This window comes from Saccharomyces eubayanus, chromosome XI (genome assembly GCF_001298625.1).
Source record: "Saccharomyces eubayanus strain FM1318 chromosome XI, whole genome shotgun sequence".
NCBI classification, from domain to species: Eukaryota; Fungi; Ascomycota; class Saccharomycetes; order Saccharomycetales; family Saccharomycetaceae; genus Saccharomyces; species Saccharomyces eubayanus.
In genome coordinates, this window is record NC_030970.1 from 418,211 (window position 1) to 437,776 (window position 19,566).

At 37.8% G+C, this 19,566-nt stretch overlaps 12 protein-coding genes across 12 annotated transcripts; 6 read left to right on the forward strand and 6 right to left on the reverse strand.

The window, feature by feature from the left end:
- Positions 1–694: 694 nt before the first annotated feature.
- On the forward strand, positions 695–1,900 carry AUR1 (inositol phosphorylceramide synthase; the record flags this gene model as incomplete). The annotated part of the gene is made up of 1 exon (XM_018366441.1): positions 695–1,900. The coding sequence occupies one exon, from the start codon at positions 695–697 to the stop codon at positions 1,898–1,900; it is 1,206 nt and encodes a 401-aa protein (XP_018221033.1).
- Positions 1,901–2,236: 336 nt separating this feature from the next.
- MRP17 (mitochondrial 37S ribosomal protein bS6m) lies at positions 2,237–2,632 on the reverse strand (the record flags this gene model as incomplete). Its single annotated transcript, XM_018366442.1, has 1 exon — positions 2,237–2,632. The coding sequence occupies one exon, from the start codon at positions 2,630–2,632 to the stop codon at positions 2,237–2,239; it is 396 nt and encodes a 131-aa protein (XP_018221034.1).
- Positions 2,633–3,246: 614 nt separating this feature from the next.
- Positions 3,247–3,702, forward strand: DID4 (ESCRT-III subunit protein DID4; the record flags this gene model as incomplete). The annotated part of the gene is made up of 1 exon (XM_018366443.1): positions 3,247–3,702. The coding sequence occupies one exon, from the start codon at positions 3,247–3,249 to the stop codon at positions 3,700–3,702; it is 456 nt and encodes a 151-aa protein (XP_018221035.1).
- A 212-nt stretch (positions 3,703–3,914) lies between these two features.
- On the reverse strand, positions 3,915–4,523 carry MET14 (adenylyl-sulfate kinase; the record flags this gene model as incomplete). Its single annotated transcript, XM_018366444.1, has 1 exon — positions 3,915–4,523. One exon carries the CDS (start codon positions 4,521–4,523, stop codon positions 3,915–3,917), a length of 609 nt encoding a protein of 202 aa, XP_018221036.1.
- Positions 4,524–5,786: 1,263 nt separating this feature from the next.
- VPS1 (dynamin-like GTPase VPS1) lies at positions 5,787–7,892 on the reverse strand (the record flags this gene model as incomplete). The annotated part of the gene is made up of 1 exon (XM_018366445.1): positions 5,787–7,892. The coding sequence occupies one exon, from the start codon at positions 7,890–7,892 to the stop codon at positions 5,787–5,789; it is 2,106 nt and encodes a 701-aa protein (XP_018221037.1).
- A 514-nt stretch (positions 7,893–8,406) lies between these two features.
- Positions 8,407–10,116, forward strand: PAP1 (polynucleotide adenylyltransferase PAP1; the record flags this gene model as incomplete). The annotated part of the gene is made up of 1 exon (XM_018366446.1): positions 8,407–10,116. The coding sequence occupies one exon, from the start codon at positions 8,407–8,409 to the stop codon at positions 10,114–10,116; it is 1,710 nt and encodes a 569-aa protein (XP_018221038.1).
- A 469-nt stretch (positions 10,117–10,585) lies between these two features.
- On the forward strand, positions 10,586–11,932 carry OSH6 (oxysterol-binding protein OSH6; the record flags this gene model as incomplete). The annotated part of the gene is made up of 1 exon (XM_018366447.1): positions 10,586–11,932. One exon carries the CDS (start codon positions 10,586–10,588, stop codon positions 11,930–11,932), a length of 1,347 nt encoding a protein of 448 aa, XP_018221039.1.
- Positions 11,933–12,024: 92 nt separating this feature from the next.
- On the reverse strand, positions 12,025–13,255 carry ECM9 (Ecm9p; the record flags this gene model as incomplete). The annotated part of the gene is made up of 2 exons (XM_018366448.1): positions 12,025–12,914; positions 13,030–13,255. The coding sequence occupies 2 exons, from the start codon at positions 13,253–13,255 to the stop codon at positions 12,025–12,027; spliced, it is 1,116 nt and encodes a 371-aa protein (XP_018221040.1).
- Positions 13,256–13,647: 392 nt separating this feature from the next.
- On the reverse strand, positions 13,648–15,330 carry DI49_3377 (uncharacterized protein; the record flags this gene model as incomplete). The annotated part of the gene is made up of 1 exon (XM_018366449.1): positions 13,648–15,330. One exon carries the CDS (start codon positions 15,328–15,330, stop codon positions 13,648–13,650), a length of 1,683 nt encoding a protein of 560 aa, XP_018221041.1.
- Positions 15,331–15,794: 464 nt separating this feature from the next.
- On the reverse strand, positions 15,795–16,619 carry MRPL13 (mitochondrial 54S ribosomal protein mL50 MRPL13; the record flags this gene model as incomplete). Its single annotated transcript, XM_018366450.1, has 1 exon — positions 15,795–16,619. One exon carries the CDS (start codon positions 16,617–16,619, stop codon positions 15,795–15,797), a length of 825 nt encoding a protein of 274 aa, XP_018221042.1.
- Positions 16,620–16,793: 174 nt separating this feature from the next.
- On the forward strand, positions 16,794–17,342 carry MEH1 (Meh1p; the record flags this gene model as incomplete). The annotated part of the gene is made up of 1 exon (XM_018366451.1): positions 16,794–17,342. The coding sequence occupies one exon, from the start codon at positions 16,794–16,796 to the stop codon at positions 17,340–17,342; it is 549 nt and encodes a 182-aa protein (XP_018221043.1).
- A 214-nt stretch (positions 17,343–17,556) lies between these two features.
- On the forward strand, positions 17,557–19,446 carry RSC4 (Rsc4p; the record flags this gene model as incomplete). The annotated part of the gene is made up of 1 exon (XM_018366452.1): positions 17,557–19,446. One exon carries the CDS (start codon positions 17,557–17,559, stop codon positions 19,444–19,446), a length of 1,890 nt encoding a protein of 629 aa, XP_018221044.1.
- Positions 19,447–19,566: the final 120 nt, after the last annotated feature.

Below are 19,566 nucleotides of genomic sequence, written 5' to 3' on the forward strand. Positions count from 1 at the left end.
GTAAACTAAATAAAATTTAAAAGTAAAAGTTAAAAGTAGAAAGTGGAAGTAAAAGAGAACTTAGGATAAATCGATAACTTCCTGTGTAATACAAGTGAAAATACTAAGATCTCGCCACCTTCTCTCCTCGGGATGAGGACCTTTCCAACTGTAGAAAAGCTTCCCTTAGTGTGTCTTGTGAAATATTATACTTGCTGCTGCCGATGACAAGAGCTGCTGCCGTGGACAGCGATCTGCGGGAAAAACGAAATACGGGCGGGATACCACAACAAAAAGTATATCAGCTTTCTTTAATTAACAGGTCATCGCCTCTTCGTTTCCTGCGGTCGGAGAATAGTAGGATAGTCTCCAGTGTTCTTATTTGTTACAAAGTGTTTTCCTGATCTGGTACTATTGTAGGGGCCTGTCTTTTTTCTCTTCAGCCTCCATCATCGAAGAACATTAGCGGCTTTTTTTCGTGAACCAATAAATAGGATTTCTACTGTTGAACCTAATAAGTATTTGATTGGTCCGATCGCTCATTTTTTTGGTTGTCGTTTGCAAGCACTTCTTCTTCCTCCTTTTCTATTTGAGTTGCTTTGCTTTTAGGTTTTTACCCTAGGGATCTTCGAAATTCTCTTCAAAAGTACCATAATCTATTTTTTACAGGCTGCGGTTTTCTTATTTTAAAAAGCTTTTAATCGTTCCTGTGCGTATGGCAAACCCCTTCTCGAGATGGTTTCTATCAGAGAGACCTCCAAACTGTCATGTAGCCGATCTAGAAACAAGCTTAGACCCCCACCAAACTCTGTTGAAGGTACAAAAGTTCAGACCGACTTTGAGTGACTGGGTACATTACCTCTTCTTGGGGTCCATCATGCTCTTCGTCTTTATCGCTAATCCTGCATCTTGGATTTTGAAGATTCTCTGTTATTGCCTCTTGGGTGCGTTAATCGTCATTCCGGCTACATCGCAGTTTTTCTTCAACGCATTACCTATCCTAACATGGCTGGCGCTTTATTTCACTTCGTCCTATTTCCCGGCTGACCGCAGACCTCCTATTACTGTTAAGGTGTTACCGGCGGTGGAAACAATTCTATATGGTGATAATCTAAGTGATATCCTTGCAACGTCGACAAATTCCTTTTTAGATATCTTAGCATGGTTGCCGTATGGTCTATTTCATTTTGGGGCCCCATTTGTCGTTGCCATTATTCTGTTTATATTCGGGCCACCAACCGTTTTACAGGGTTATGCTTTCGCATTTGGTTATATGAATCTGTTTGGTGTTATCATGCAAAATGTTTTCCCAGCCGCCCCACCTTGGTATAAGATAATATATGGTTTGCAATCGGCTAACTATGGAATGCACGGCTCGCCAGGTGGGCTAGCCAGAATTGATAAGCTATTGGGAATTAGCATGTATACAACAGCATTTTCTAACTCTTCAGTTATTTTTGGTGCTTTCCCTTCATTGCATTCCGGTTGTTCTACTATGGAAGCCTTGTTTTTTTGCTATTGCTTTCCAAAATTGAAGCCTTTGTTTATTACTTATGTTTGCTGGTTATGGTGGTCAACAATGTATTTAACACATCATTATTTTGTGGACCTGATGGCAGGCTCAGTATTGTCGTACGTTATATTTCAGTACACAAAGTATACGCATTTGCCGATAGTCGATACAAGTCTTTTCTGCAGGTGGTCGTACACTTCTATTGAAAAATATGATGTATCTAAAAACGATCCATTAGCCGCAGATTCTAACGATATCGAGAGCGTCCCTTTGTCCAACTTGGAACTCGACTTTGATCTCAATATGACTGACGAACCGAGCGTAAGCCCTTCGATATTTGATGGATCTACTTCCGTCTCTCGTTCGTCAGAAACGTCTATAACATCCCTAGGTGTGAAGAGGGCTTAATGAGCATCTCGTCTATGACTATAGATATGTGCAGTCTTATATATATATATATATGTACATCTATTTTTTTCTATTTTTTCTTCGTCAAAATCATTGTTGTTTAGCACAATATACGTTTAGTTTACTTAATTCCATATTATTAACCACTAGTCTAACGGGTCAAAAATACGACTTTAAGTGCTTTCTTCCACTCGTGTTTTCAAAACGGATCTAGAGTATGACAAATTTTGTGTTGAAATAAATCGCAAAAACAAAGTGTCTGCATTATGATTGAATGTGTATGAAAGAAATGTACATATTTACATGATTATTGCCTTTTCGACGAGCATATTACTATCAGATGGATTGATAATCTTCGTTTACTCGCTCCAAAATAGACTTCTTCCCTAAAGAGCGATGTAGCGATGAAGCCACATCAAGTTGTTTGTCTGTACTAGCTTTAACGATAGACGATCTTATGACACGAGGGTCTTTCTTCAAAGTTCTTAAAATTTCCGATTGTACTGCAGCTGAAGAATCAAACAGCATTAAAAAATGGTATGCTCGAAAATGTTTTTCTTGGTCTTTCTTCATTATTTTAGGAAGGTACCTTATACCCATGGGTATAATATCCCTTACGACACCTCTATTTTGAATAATCAATTTCCCAATCGTGGTAGATAATTCCTTCGCTTCTAACTTCGGCGCATTTGAGTTGGCTATACGAACGAGTCCGATAAGTTCATACAACATTTCTATTAGAGGGTCTTCTTGGTATTGCCCGATTATATTATTTTATATCCCGTTGAATCTTGTCTAATGCTTATGCTGGGGCAAATGCTAATTTCCAATTCTATGGTTAAAATCTTGTTTTCAGTCTTCCGGGTTAGAAAATATTTGTGAAAACATAGAGAAAGGAACATTAAAGGGACTTGGCGTTCCATGAAACCCAAAGGCCTTCACGATAACTACATTTTCAAGTCGAAACGTAACTGTGATCACTTTTCTCCAAGCAAGATCATTTTAACCTTAGAAAGGAATCACCAAACAATGAGTTTGTTTGAGTGGGTCTTCGGAAAGAGTGTCACACCGCAAGAAAGGCTAAAAAAAGTATGCACCTATTCTATTATTATTCTAATCGGTTTTTTTTGTAATCATACTAACATTAGTTGTTTATGTTGTAGAACCAAAGAGCTTTAGAAAGGACTCAGAGGGAACTTGAGAGAGAAAAGAGGAAACTGGAGCTGCAAGATAAAAAACTCGTATCAGAAATCAAAAAATCTGCAAAAAATGGACAAGTTACAGCAGCAAAAGTCCAAGCAAAAGACCTAGTTAGAACCAGGAACTACATTCAAAAATTCGACAACATGAAAGCTCAACTTCAAGCCATATCATTAAGAATCCAAGCTGTTCGAAGTAGTGACCAAATGACCCGCTCGATGAGCGAGGCAACTGGTCTATTGGCAGGGATGAACAGATCTATGAATTTGCCTCAGTTACAAAGGATATCGATGGAGTTCGAGAAGCAAAGTGATTTAATGGGCCAAAGACAAGAATTCATGGATGAAGCTATTGATAACGTCATGGGTGATGAGGTAGATGAAGATGAAGAAGCAGATGAAATCGTAAATAAGGTCTTGGATGAGATTGGAGTAGATTTGAATTCACAGTTGCAGAGCACACCTCAAAACTTGGTTTCTAACGCGCCAGTTGCAGAAACAATCGTAGGAATTGCTGAACCTATTGGAGCAGGATCCGACTCTCATGGAAATCCTGATGATGAGCTACAAGCTCGATTAAACACTTTGAAAAAGCAGACTTAGGTTCTTTTGTTTCATGCAAAAATGATGGTATTGGATTAAATGTTGGAGTCGGTACTAAATATCTAATATAGGATACAGTGTGTGAAACTTTAAAACCATTTATTATACCATCCTCCTCATTATTTACAGTTTTCAATGCTCTTGAATGGGCTTTTAAATAAATACGTTTTCTATTATACATCTTTTATATCATTAAATGCAATTTATAAGATTTATAGATGCTTCCGGATAATCTTCTCATTGACCAGGTACTCATAAATGATAGCGGCACATTCTTCAACAGTTTTTTGGTCAGTTCTTAAATGCAACTCTGGGGCCTTTGGAGCTTCGTAAGGAGCTGAAATACCAGTGAACTCTTTAATCACACCTTCTCTGGCTTTCTTATACAAACCCTTAGGGTCTCTTTGCTCAGCGACTTCTAATGGAACATCAACAAAAATTTCAATGAACTTCAAGCCTGCTTCCTTATGTAAATCACGGGCTCTGTCTCTATCGACTCTGTATGGGGAAATAAATGAAGTGATGGATACAGCACACGAATCAGCGAATAGCTTGGATACTTCACTAATTCTACGAATGTTTTCATTTCTGTCCTTTTCTGAGAAGCCCAAATCCTTATTCAAACCAAAACGAATGTTATCACCATCTAACCTATAAGCAGATAAGTTTTTTTGAAGCAGTAATTGTTCCAGTGCACAAGCTATTGTACTTTTTCCTGACGCACTTAGACCGGTCAACCAAACGGTACAGCCGTCTTGCTTTCTTAATTCCTTACGTTCGTCGTAGGTAAGATTTGGATGCCAAGTGATATTAGTAGCCATTTGTTTCAATGAATTTCACGAAAATGTTCCTACTCATTTTAAAATTTAGCTACAGCAGAAGAGTAAAGTTTGTACAGTGAAGTTGTCGAGAACATCTGCGTTTTATACACACGCTTTCAGAAAATTCATGAAATTAAAGTAATGTTGAGTTCATCATCTTCTATACTAGCCACAATTTTTGGGGTGGCTTGCAGACATTAATCACGTGGAATTAGTGGCACGCTTTTTGTTCCAACATTGAGAAAACAGCGCGGGGCGTTTTGTAGGTAAAAAACAAGAAACTTCACTACCAAGCTAACATGTCTTTGCTGACATATCTTTGCTGCCTTCCAGTTATGTGGAAGTTAATTTGTTTTGATAGGCCACCTTTCTTTGTAAAACTTAATTAGACCCAATTTCAGCTCTTTCAAAAGAGCCCAGTTTGCGATGGAAGTAAAAAGTGTCAACCCCCTCTTAAAATTCTCAAATCTATTATTTTGAAAAAAATTGATATCATATCTTCTGCTTAAAATACATCTAGTTTAGCAAAGTCGCTGCAAACTATCCTAATGATCTAAGTACAGTATATTACTTAGTTAAAAGAATATCCTTGCTTAGTATCAAGCCAATAGTCAATGAAACGTGCATATTGTTTTTCTCTTTTGACACCGGACAAAACGTTATCCAAAAAAAAAAAACCTTCCTGAGCTTCTCATAATGAAAAGCATATTTATGGTTCGGATATCAAACACATAAAATATATTTTATAAAGAATTTTCTCAAAAGTTACATATATATTGATATATTGTTCTTCTATTTATATAATTAATACAATTTGGTCATGTGATAAAAAAGAGTTGAGAAATTGGAAGTTAATGCTATGAATATATATTTATGAGAACATCTAACATTTCAAGAGTTAGGAATATGAAAAGAGGATTTCACGTTAATTTCATTCGGCCGAACCAAGCTTATCTTTTGACATGTTTATCCTGGTAACGCTAGCCGCATTGGTAAAGTGATCTATAGAAAAAATGATAGTGGGTTGAGATAAAGTACCTCCTAGATATGATCAAATCACGGATAATGATAATTGCAAATTCAAACTTCTCTCTTATTTATGTTAGCCTGATTGCAACTTATCTAGATTCTAAATGAGACCAACCAAAAACATATTTTTATGAATTAGCTCTACGTATATAAGAACAATATATAAGGGGGTGGCTGAAAGAGGCACGAAAAATACTCGAAGCCAAATGAGCAACTAGTATAGTTTTGAATAGCTTATACAGATGAAACAATCTGGCTGGCGTTTCTTAATATCTCAACCATTTTGTTACATTCTTTCCTTCTTTGGATTGTGATATCGTTTTCTTTGGTTAATTCTTCGATATCTTGCTTTCCGTATAGTTTTTCGAGTAAAACCTTTTGAATATCGGTTTTACTTTTCACAATTAGTTTAAGCATCAAAGCTTTTGGAATAATGTCAGCGATAGTTCTTTTAACAATAGAAAAATAACTGCTGATTAACAGCTTGATCACTTCTGTTTCCATTGTTTCCCTTTCAGTCATTTGGCCCGTGGCCTTTAAAACAGGAGGTGGTGATTCTAAAGCAGCCAGTTTCTTCTTATTTTTAGTGGAGAAAAAACCGCCAAAAAAGCCTGATTTTTCTTCCATAGCTGGAGCTTTACTGGATGGCGGTTGAGCAGGTAAAGGTTTACCAGTCTTAGGATCAACAGTAACTTGGCGAGGATGCAATTTTTCTTCTACCATAACCATTGCTTGAGAACCCTTCAAAAGATCAGGATGGGCTGTGTTGATGTAAGTTTGTTCAGCCTTGATTATATCAACAACAAAGTCATTTGTAGGGAGAGTAGCGTCTTTTAAGAATTGAACAAATTGATTAGAGATCGCTTCTCTAAGAGCGGGATACCTTGAATATTTTGGTTGTGAGATGATCTGTTTCAACATGCGAACAAGTTCATCAAACACCAAAGTAACTAAACGCAGCGATGGCTCTTCAAATCTTCTGATTTGCTGTTTTACCAAAACCTCAAAGGCTTCAGTACCGACAAACAAGGATGGTGCCGAGCCTGAACTGTTGTACATGATGGTTCTAATGTCAGAATCTTTAATCTGGTCAAACGGATCCAAAGAGTCTACACCATTCTTGAAAGTTTCATGGAAAACATAAGAAATTCTGGCACCACCAGAAAGTTCCTGGCTGGAAAGTTCCTTCGCCTCACCATCTAAAATACCAGCATATTCATTAGAGAAATCAGTAATCATACTCAAAACAACAGAACTAGCGGAATCCATAGTCTCTGGACCCAAGTTTATAAGTTCATTTTGATATTTCTTTAAGGTGGCTTCAATCTTTGCTTTGATTTCAGGCAAAGTTTGTCTAATATGGTGCAACAAAATCGAGTTTAGTTTTTTAGCCAAATATGGTGTACCGCAGTAATGAGCTTTAGAACTGTACGAGGAATGATTTTCAAAGAATCTCTTTTCATTTTCTAGCGCTTCCCTGATCGTTTTCTTGTGTTCGATATCCTTTTGGCCTCTGTTGATGACTGGGATATAGCCGTATCTCAAAGGAATGACTCTTCCAGCTAAAATATCAATGACATCAGTACCTTGATCCATTAAATCAACTTTTGTCAACACACCGATCGTTCTTGTTCCTTCTGGGTCGACTTCCCTGGCCAATTTCAAACCATCACTGTTGGCCAAATCTGTGTTGGCAGCATTGACTGACAATATGATAGCATTTGGTTTAGATATATATTTCAAAAGCATGTCTTTAATTTGTCTTTCAATATCAGGAGGTTGATCACCTACAGGAACTTTTGTCAACCCAGGTAAATCGACTAATGTCAAGGTTAGAACATGAGGAGAATAAATTCTCAAATTGATTGGTACAGAAGAGATACCTGAATTAGCACCTGTAACTTTGTCAGTTTCTTTGACGATTTCTTGTCTTATTTCATCGAAATTATAGAATTTCCTACCGGGCAAATGTAAAAACTCACCCCATTCTTCCGTGTTGTCCTCAGATTGCCCATTTTGATGTGGATCCTCTTTTTTCTTTTCATTTTCGTTGATATTTAGGTCTATCAACTCATTTGCGGCTTGATTGACTTTGGCATGATCCGCCTTTTTGGGTCTCCTGTTAATCAATTGTAACACCAAAGGCCTTCTAGTGACGATACCAGTACCTCTTGGCAAGAAATCTCTACCAACAATATTTTCCAAAACGGAGGATTTTCCTGAAGATTGAGAGCCTACAACAGTGATTTGAGGTAAATCGATAGGAGATTGAGATCCGCCTCCTAAAGGGGCTAAAGCGTCCTGAAGCTTGTTAATAGTAGAAATTAAATGTTCATCCATGATGTTCAGTTAGATGAAATGCGGAGTAATCGTTGCCTTTTTCAAGTGTTATAAAAGACCTCTCCAAGACGTTGATAGGAGTACATTTCAATACTATCACAGTTTTGTCTTGGAAGACATGTTTGTTCTCTGATGGCAAAGCGACGCGAATCCAACGACGCCTCAGTCACCCGGCCCGCCCACAGTGTTTGGGGAAGAAATCCATTAATTAACACACTGATTTAGAAAACTGGCCCATATTTGAAACACACAAGCGGTATTATCCTCGAGCGTTCCCTGCACGTAGAATCACCAGGCATTGATCGACTTCGGTTAAAATTTCATAGCATTCTAGTAGCCCGCAGAACTAACTCTTTTCCAAGAAAACGTTTCAGTAACACAAGTTCAAAGACACTAAACCAGGCAAATCACTACATTACCATTGGAATCCTTTCGGTTAAAATAAACTGAAATTCGAAACTAGATAAGAAGCCCCTCAAGAGCATCGCTTTTTGTTTTTGAAAGACGTCATAGAATGAGCTCTCAGAAAGTTTTTGGTATTACGGGACCCGTATCCACTGTGGGTCCCACGGCAGCTGAAAATAAATTGAATGATAGTTTAATTCAAGAGTTGAAAAAGGAAGGGTCTTTCGAGACAGAACAAGAAACTGCAAATAGGGTACAGGTACTGAAAATATTACAGGAATTGGCCCAAAGATTTGTTTATGAAGTATCGAAGAAAAAAAATATGTCTGATGGGATGGCAAGGGATGCCGGTGGGAAGATTTTTACCTATGGTTCCTACAGGCTGGGCGTCCATGGACCCGGTAGTGATATCGATACTTTAGTGGTTGTTCCAAAGCACGTGACTCGGGAAGATTTCTTTACTGTATTTGATGGGCTATTAAGAGAAAGAAAAGAACTGGATGAAATTGCCCCTGTTCCTGATGCATTTGTCCCTATTATCAAGATTAAATTTAGTGGTATTTCTATCGATTTGATTTGCGCACGTCTGGACCAGCCTCAAGTACCTTTATCCCTGACTCTATCAGATAAAAACTTACTGCGAAATCTAGATGAGAAGGATTTGAGAGCTTTGAACGGTACCAGAGTAACGGACGAGATATTAGAATTAGTTCCGAAACCTAATGTTTTTAGAATTGCTTTGAGAGCTATCAAGCTTTGGGCGCAAAGAAGAGCTGTTTATGCTAATATTTTTGGTTTTCCCGGTGGTGTGGCCTGGGCTATGCTAGTTGCTAGAATCTGTCAACTATACCCAAACGCTTGCAGTGCAGTTATATTAAACAGATTTTTCATTATTTTGTCAGAATGGAATTGGCCACAACCGGTTATTTTAAGGCCAATTGAGGATGGTCCATTACAGGTCCGTGTATGGAATCCAAAGATTTATGCTCAAGACAGGTCTCATAGAATGCCTGTTATTACACCGGCCTATCCTTCAATGTGTGCTACTCACAATATTACAGAATCTACTAAAAAAGTGATTTTGAAAGAATTCGAGAGGGGAGTGCAAATCACTAATGACATTTTTTCCAATAAAAAGCCTTGGGCTAATTTATTTGAAAAACATGATTTTTTCTTCAGATACAAGTTCTACTTAGAGATCACAGCGTATACAAGAGGCAACGATGAGCAACATTTGAAATGGAGCGGCCTTGTTGAAAGTAAGGTGAGGCTTCTAATTATGAAACTAGAAGTGTTGGCAGGAATCAAAATTGCACATCCCTTCACTAAGCCATTTGAAAGCAGTTATTGCTGTCCAACAGMAGATGACTATGAAATGATTCAGGACAAATACGGTAGCCATAAAACTGAGCCAGCATTAAACGTGCTCGAAAAGGTCACAGATGAAAATAAAGAGGATGAGAGCATCAAAGATGAACCTAAGGCATATCTAACCACCATGTATATAGGCCTTGATTTCAACATTGAGAACAAAAAGGAAAAAGTTGATATTCACATTCCATGTACAGAATTCGTAAACCTGTGTCGAAGCTTCAATGAGGATTATGGCGACCATAAAGTTTTTAACCTAGCTCTACGCTTTGTTAAAGGCTACGATTTACCGGATGAGGTTTTTGATGAAGATGAAACAAGGCCATCAAAAAAGAGCAAAAGGAGGAATTTAGATGCCACTCGTGAGACCGTAAAAAGATCTAAGTCTGATGCTGCCTCATCAAGCGATAATGTCAACGGTGCGACCGCCGCAGTTGACGTAAATTAAGACATTATTAACCATAATTGAATATTTAACTAATATAGATTAGCCAGTCATAAGTAAGTTTGTACCTTTTTTGTGTAGGTTGAACTACTATAGTTTTTTTTTTACAGATCAATAAAGACCACACCACGGAAAAGCTCATATCTACGCATTGTCTGTCGTGCAGCTGTCAACTGAGGTGAAAGTGGCACGTTTTGTGCTGGGAGCCGCAAGAAATGTTAGGAGGAAATATTTTGGGACAATGAATATTCAATTGACTGAGAAAGTGACCGAAGCCCTTCTTTTTCGTGTTTCGGCCGGATATTTAGGCTTTTTTTTTTTTGTACTAAATAGGGGACCCAACATTAGCAAATACTACAAAACAATTTTCAAAGAGGTGTGTGCATCTCGAGAATTTCATTTGTTTGTTCTATAAAATTTGGACCCTGTGTAATTCATATATTTATTAGAACAATCATACAGAGCAATCGCAATGGGATCCAAAAAACTAGGCGTAGGGTCTGATTCCCATCGGTTGAGCAGATCCAGTTTTACAAGTAGTAAATCGTCACAGTCAGCAAGAAACAGTCAGCCGGTTGATACAGATGATATAGATGAGGATGATGAATCAGGTCAAAGTATCATTTTGAATATTATCTCACAATTGAGACCGGGTTGTGACTTGACCAGGATTACCTTGCCCACGTTTATTCTTGAAAAGAAATCAATGCTTGAACGTGTCACAAATCAGCTACAGTTTCCTGAGTTTTTATTGGAGGCGCATTCTGAAAAGAATTCCTTGGAAAGATTTCTATATGTCATGAAATGGTATTTGGCAGGTTGGCATATTGCGCCAAAGGCCGTCAAGAAACCGTTGAACCCAGTCCTTGGTGAGTATTTTACAGCTTACTGGGATTTGCCCAACAAGCAGCAAGCGTATTACATAGCTGAACAGACAAGCCACCACCCTCCAGAATGTGCTTATTTTTACATGATTCCTGAATCATCGATCAGAGTAGATGGGGTGGTAATTCCTAAGTCAAAATTTTTGGGAAATTCGAGTGCTGCCATGATGGATGGATCAACGGTTTTGCAATTTCTGGACATTAAGGATAGAAACGGAAAACCAGAAAAGTATGTTCTTACGCAACCAAATGTATATGTTAGAGGAATTTTGTTTGGGAAAATGAGAATTGAACTCGGAGACCACATGATAATCAAATCTCCTGATTATCAGGTTGATATAGAGTTCAAGACAAAGGGGTACATCTCTGGGACTTACGATGCAATTGAGGGAACTGTTAAGGACTACGATGGTAATTCGTATTATGAGATATCCGGCAAATGGAATGACGTTATGTACATAAAGGATGCAAAGCAATCACGCTCTTCAAAAAAAGTCTTCCTCGACACACATAAGGAATCTCCTTTGAGACCGAAGGTCCGTCCATTGAATGAGCAAGGCGAGTACGAATCCAGGAAATTGTGGAAAAAAGTTACAGATGCATTGGCTGTTCGTGACCACACTGTCGCAACTGAAGAAAAATTCCAAATTGAAGACCAACAAAGAAAGATAGCTAAAAAGCGCATCGAAGATGGTGTGGAATTCCATCCAAAGCTATTTAGAAGATCAAAACCTGGCGAGGACCTTGATTATTGTATATATAAAAATATTCCTATCAGCGAAAATTCAGAGAAACAGATACGAAGCATATTGCAGATAGCACCTATTTTACCAGGTCAACACTTCACTGACAAATTTTCTATACCTGCTTTTGAAAAAATAAGGTTACAAAAAAAGAGAAGTGAGAGCAAAAACGAGCACGCAGTAGAACAGTAGTAGTACGTCTTGTAACTGGTGTTTGTACTTTTTTTTATTCTAAATTATAGATTGAGTCATTTTTTCAACTATTCTTCTTTCCTTTTGTTTAACTAACTACGTGAGCGTTCCTTTTCTATAGCTACGTATAGGAAAAGTTTTTTGTAACCAAAGTGTATAAAATTCTTGGAAATTAGTAAATCATTTGTAAACTGTTTAGGCACAACTGGATTATTATTTTCCAATTTGATAGAACCGTGTTTTTTCTCGAAATTTCGAACTTCACTTTTCCAAATTGAAAGCATAGAATTTATGTCAATTCCAATGAGTTTGGTAATTTCCAAAAGACACAGATATGGGGGCCAATCGGCGGTATATGTTTTCTCAATCCATTCCGCTAATTCTTGGATAAAAGTATCAGCATCGGGTAGTTGAAAATTTAGGTCTTCTGTATTTGGTGTACTAAATACATCAAAGGAGTTTCTTAGCCTTTGAAAATCACAAATATTGTACTGGTTTTTCTGTTTTTGCTGGCATATCATATATGCTAAAGTACTCCATGATGAACAGTCTTTAACATGCTGAAAGCAAAATAATCGAGTTAAACAAAAGAGCTCCGTCCTTTTATCGAACGTCAAATTATCATAGAACCATCTAGCAGTGTTCCAGCAGTAATAGTTGGAAAAGTGCTGAGATCCAGAAGAGTTGAATATAAAGCAAAAATCTGTAGAAATTGGTGTCTTTGCTTGAAGGGACAGAATATATAACTTTCGGTATAATATCCAAAGAGATGACGACTTATTGATGCGATTGCTTGATGAACAAAGTAGCCGTTGAACTAGCCTTACTTCCTTAATGAGAAAATGCGGTATGTTTAAGATACTACTGTCTTGGAAATATCCCCTTAATAACTGTTCATGCAAGTTGTGTATTGTTTTGTTTTCAGGTGTTGTAAATAAAAGTCCAATGGTCATATAATAAAAGTTTTCATCAAAACTGTAGCCTGCGTAGAAAATGGATATGTATGTTAATAGCTGAAAAGGATAAAGTAGAGCTGCATTGCGTAAACTTAGAGAATCATTAGTTGAAATTCCGGAAAATCTGTTGTTAGAACATACTTTGATTGGAAAGAACTCTATTGAAATAGGTATGCGCTTCTTGAAAAAGAGATAAAAATGTCGTTTTGAAGACGATTAGTTCTATAAAACGAGAGTTTTTATCTACGTAGTATTGTGAAGAAATTGAAGGCTGATTTGCGGTAATGGTCAATCTAAAGTCATCATGATTCAAATCTGTGGTTATTTTTTCAAAGAATTCTTTGCAAAGGGGAAGATTAGGGTTCATAAGCTTTCATAAAACTTGGTGTCTTCCCTTTTAACATCTTCACCCTGAAGCTCATATGTACTGAATACGTTAATCATGCATTTAATCTTTTGCGTGTTGAAACTACTCGAAGAAAAGTTAGACCGAACTAGATATTAAAAACTCAAGTTAAATTACCTAAACATAAAAAGTGAGAAAAATAATACAGCCAATAGAGTTTTTGAAAATTTATAATGGTTTATATAGGGGCATCAAGTAATAATTGATAGCCATAAGGTAGTCAATAATACGTTATAAAGGGTTATGGAGTGTAAAAGAACCGTAAAAAGAACATATAAAAAGCAATATATAAGAAAGAATCGGTGAAAAAAGACAATTGTGAAACGCTCTTCTGAACACATTGAGTCGCGTTACTACTCTACACCGAGTTGCTGTGCCATTTTGTCTAAACTGAGCCCCTTTTCTGGTATGCTTATAGGGAGAGAGTAGAAATCTTCTTCATCAAGTTCAACTTCTTCATCAGACCAATCATCATCATCGTCGGATTCATCAACAGTATGATCTCTAAAAGACACTCGCGACCTGTAAGAAAACCCCAGCATCGTTAATGTAGTTATTGAGACTGTGATAACGGTGAAAATGAAAATCCTTTTGTCTAGTTGAGATGCCGCCGAGATATATTGGCCAGAACCAAGTTCTGATTTAGAAGGCACTTGCGTGGTAGTTGTATTGATTATACTACTTTGCGTGCTTGTATTTGAATCGGCGATTATATTTCTTTTCACTATTGATTGCACATTTTTCTCATCTGGTGGTGGAACAGCCTCCCCACTAACATTGAAAAGACCAAACTTGATTCCGGTTATTTTCTGGAGCCTACCTGGATTGACCACAGTTATCAACAAGCTCGTTGTAGTAGTAGTTGTCGTACTTGGGAACGTTGTGGTTGTCGTACTTGGGAACGTTGTGGTTGTAGTACTTGTTATTGTTGTCGTCCTTGGGAACCACCTTCTTTTTGCCTTTGTTGACGTGGTTATCGCAGTTTTCGTTTGAGTTACAGTCGAAGTTTCAGTAACTTTTGTGAGTTTTTTTCTGAACTTAGTTTTGGTCACAATTTCGTATGGTGTTTCGGTAATTGTATCGTAATCAGTAATTGTTACTTTACCGACTCCAATGATTTTCGTAATTTCTCTTACCTTGGTTTCTGTGGTGGTGAAAAAATCTTGCTTATATTCAATTCGTGTTAAAATTTCAGTTTCAGTTTCAGTTTCAGTTTTAGTTTCAGTTTCAGTATCGTAAAGAGTATCTACGATTGCGGTTATTGTTCTTATATTTTTACATTCATCCACTGAATAGGTGACCGGATTTTCCCTCGGTTTGGTGAGATAGGATGTATAAGCTTCAGTTGTAGTATAAAGCAATGGGGGTTTTCTAGGTCTTCCTTCATCGTCATCATCATCACCGTGATTTTCATTACAGTTTTCACCTTCTTTTTCGTTATTTCCGTCTTCTTCTTTGTCGTCTCTATGCTTCTCTTCAACTAGATCTTCGTCATTATCATCTTCATCATCAGCTGTTTTGGGTAATTGTTTTTTGTTCTTTCTTCTTCTTCCACCCCAAAATTGAGTTTCTGTTATATCCTGGTATTCATTGTCATTCTCAACTTCACTGACCACAGCAAGTGATAGCTTGCCGTTTTGGCTATTCGTTAAAGAGGCTAATATTGCAAAAATTAATTGGTTTTTTTCGAATGGCAAAGGATTTCTGAAAACGGTATGATTCTGGTCAACAAAGTAAGTCAATTTTTTACTTGAAAATTTATTATTCCCAGGCTTCAAGCTTACTCCGTTATCCGAGACTCCATTGATTGATTTGAACTGTTCAATAAAGTTCTGTAACGTTTTTTGTTCATCTCCAGAAGTACAGTAGTCTTGAAAACAACTATTATTAAGAGAACTTAAAGCACATTGTACACATCTGCAATTATTCGAATCTTCCATCGTTTCATTATTTACGATGACACAGGACCGACAAAATGAATATTGTTCATCGAAATAATGGAACACGCATTTATTCAAATTTGGTCTCTTACACATGGAGCTTGTTAGTAGATAGAAACTAGGGACTCTACTGGAACCTGAATAAGCTCACTATACATACGCAATTGGAAAGGAAAGAGGAAAGTGGTTGTGGATTGTAACCTGGGCACAAGTTAGGATCTGCAACGGTTATACTTTGAATTGTTGGGAAAATAAAACTACCTCCACCAGCCAAGAGAACCAGCAGTGTACCTAAACATCCGATCATTGTCAATGTACAATATGCGCGTTTTCCCACTTCGTGACGATCCTCGATAGTTCCAGTCTAATGAACATTTGCATTAACACCTTCGAGGATTAGCCGCCAAAGAGAAAATATAGCCACAAAAAAAAACAAACAAAGAAGTAAAAAAAAAAAAAAAAAAAAGTATAACGGGAAAAGATCCAAAATTCTTCAAAGAAAAGTATATATATGTACAGGATATTGCTAGTAGTAGTAGAAGTAGTAGTATTAACAAAAGCTAGGCAGATCTTGCTGTTTCCAAGGCTTTCTTCGTTGCATCATCTTCCAGTTTCTGAACTTCTCTCATAATAGTATCATATTTAATTTTTTGCTCTTTGGGAGTKATATCGTTAACGACATAAACGTTTGGCGAAGCATAATTGTCGGAAAGTGGATGGATGGCATTAGGCTCAGCTTCTTTGAAAATAAGTGCAGGATCGTTAACCGATGGTAGAATTTTCTCCATAAAATACTTTTTGAACTGTAGGGGAGTGGTTAGAGTAGTCAGTTTATAATCTGAGATTAGATAGCCTGATTTCGCTTGCAAAAACTTGGTGAATTCGAACTTGGCCACTAAATCCGGAAACTGGACGTTCTGGTCATCGTTGCCCAGCGTTTTTTGCATTGCCTGCGATATTACGTCGTCTAATTCATTCTCGGAAGTGACCTTGCCCCTAGTCAACCATTGATTGAATGGGGCAGCAGAAATGGCATGCTTTAACTCCTTCTTCCTTTTATACCGTCTGGGACCGTCACCAATAAAGTTATCAGGTATTAGTTCCAATCTATTCTTGTTCTTGGAAGACGCTCCAGCCCTACCCTCTTCGATATCCTTTATCAACTGTTTCGTGTCCTTAACGGGCTCCTTGTGTTCTTCTTGCTTCTTCCTCTTGAACCACGACATGAAATCCCCGTTTGGAGAAGAAGTGTGAATAGGCCTGACCGTCTGCTTAGCAGCAGCAGTAAGCGGTGGCAAGCCTTTTAGGAACGGCCCAACACAATGTACTCTCAGCAGTGACGACATACCTGTGCTACGTCCCCTTTCTGCCTGTCGAATGCCCATTTCAACGCTGATGAACAGTTGTAGTTTATGTAGCAAGAAACGTTGTTTGACCACAAGCCGCCGCTACCCGCCTCACGAGTAACGATAAAGAACAAGAACAAAAGAGTGGTGACTCGCACAGCAAAGAGCACCGACACATCAGTAGTGGCACAACGACAGATCCGAGCTGCAGGAATGGGGATCGTCTTAAGTTGTTGCAGAGACCATGGAAGAGAAGAGAACGAGGCCCTGCTGAGGGAACAGCAGGCAGGTTACGGCACACAAGGGAACGCCAACGATGAATACGATGCCGAGCAAATTCGATTGAAGGAGCAAGAGCAGAAACTGCTGGCTAGGGAGCAAGAGTTGAGGGACATTGTTGCTAACACTAACGACAAACTCATAGATATATCGATGATAAACAACAGCGGAATCGTTATTCAGGGAACAGACCTGCAAGAAGCCCTTGATAAAAAAGAACAGGAGCAGGGTGCAGGCCCGCGGGAAGACGATGCCAGTGCAGAGGAAGACGACGCCAGTGGACAATCAGCGTCCTCGAGCCGATCTACAGACGCAGCCAGTCGCCGCGCCGCTCCGAAGTCGAATACATTCACTGTACTTACATCTCCGGATTTGGCCAAAATATCAAAGGAGCAGCTAAAAAAACTCCACTCGAGGATAACGAGCGAGATTTTCAGCCAGTCGCAAGTAGACAAACCGGGCCCATTGACTGTCCCCTTCTAATGAACTTTTTGTATATCCTGACCTCCCTTATATATAATTAGTGTATAAATATATATGTGGTATTGTTAATGAAAAAACTCACTTTTGACGATGGAAGCGGGCAACGAATACCCAAAGAAAAAAACGACGAAAAAACACAGCAGAAGTTCAAAACAAGTTCGAGGCATTATTGCAGTAGAAGAACAAAGAAAAGGACAGTAAAGAAAGCACAGGTATGGTGGTTAAGAAGCGGAAGCTAACAACGGAATCCGGTGGTAGCGAAGAAAGGCCCAAGTACTTACCGGGGAAACATCCTATAAACCAAGAGAAAACCCCGCATGTGGATTATAACGCGCCAATAAACCCTAAATCTGAACTGTTTCTAGATGACTGGCATATACCCAAATTTAATAGGTTTATCAGCTTTACTTTGGATGTTCTCCTTGACAAATACAGGGACATTTTCAAAGATTTCATTAAGTTACCAAGTAGGAAGTTTCATCCTCAATATTATTACAAAATTCAGCAGCCAATGTCTATCAATGAAATCAAATCAAGAGACTATGAGTACGAAGACGGCCCCAGCAATTTTCTTTTGGATGTCGAGCTATTGACAAAGAATTGTCAGGCCTATAATGAGTACGATAGTTTGATTGTGAAAAACTCCATGCAAGTAGTTATGTTTATTGAATTTGAAGTATTGAAGGCCAAAAACTTAAAAAGAAACTATTTGATTAATAGCGAGGTCAAATCAAAATTGCTCCACTATTTCAATAAGCTGGTGGACGGTACTGAAAGGAGGATCAACCAAGCTCTACTAGGCTCTTCTTCGTCTTCTAAAAGTTTAGATGACAAGATCAAACTAAGTGAACCATTTATGGAATTGGTCGACAAAGACGAACTACCCGAATATTATGAAATAGTACATAATCCAATGGCTTTATCGATTGTTAAGCAAAATCTAGAAATTGGTCACTACTCCAAAATATACGACTTCGTTATCGACATGCTATTGGTTTTCCAGAATGCTCATATCTTTAATGATCCAAGCGCTTTGATTTATAATGACGCAACAACTTTATCGAATTATTTTAACCATTTAATGCAAAAAGAGTTTTTCCCAGAATTACAAGACTTAAGTGAACGTGGTGAAATTAATTTAGAATTTGACAAGTTCGAATTCGAGAATTACCTAGCTATTGGTGGTGGTCCAACCGCAACGAGCGCATTGGCTATATCAGCTCTCGATAACGATATCGAACCAGAGTCAATACGTGAAGATCTCATTGACCAAGCAGATTATGACTTCAATCATTTCGAAGGTCTGGGTAACGGCTACAATCGTTCTTTATTGACAGATGATTACCTACTAAATCCAAATAATTTCAAGAGATCAATGTCTAAACCAGTTACCATTATAGGAGCAATGCCATCCGAAGTCAAAAATGAACAATTAATGACTCCTGAAATCGAAAAAACAAATCCTTTAGAAAGTGAGCAACTAAAAATCCCCAAATATAATATAGTGAAGTCTATTCAAAGAGAAAAGCAATTACTTTCGGAGCAGCATACTATGGAACGTAAGCCTTATAGACTAATACAACAAATTTACATCTTCTCGTCAAAAAATTTGTATTCACAAGCAACAAAACCTTTGCCAGGTTCAAGACCATCGTGCAATCAGAATTGGGTAGAGTACATTTTCAACGGTAATGAATTGAGTCAAAATGAAAACGCTTTTTCCTTCATTCTACAACCCATGCAAACTTTTTTAACCTTGCAATCCCATTTGAGCCTATCATCAAAGGATTCAGAAATCCAATTAACGATTAATAAGGAGCCTGTTAGATCAAGAAATTCAAATGCAAATAACAGCTTAACACAACCTCAGCAACAAGAAAACAATGTTACTGATAATGATACAAAGCAAGGTATTGAAAATTTGGCAAATATTAGTAGTAATAATGAAGTTGTTGACGATAATAATGACAAACCAAACAACAACATACCAGAAATTTTTGATGTTCGCTTATCAGAAGGATTAAATCACTTGGTTTTTAAGTGCGAAGATAAAAATTCAAACGAAGCAGAATCTATGAGTTTTTGGATAAATGTTTTACCATAATATTCACCACTCACCCTGCCCTTCCTAACATATGCATGTATCTACATACCTACTCTACATACACTTTTGTAATATTATCCGTCCTTTTTCGTCTGTGCAGATGAAACCGCTATCGCTGTA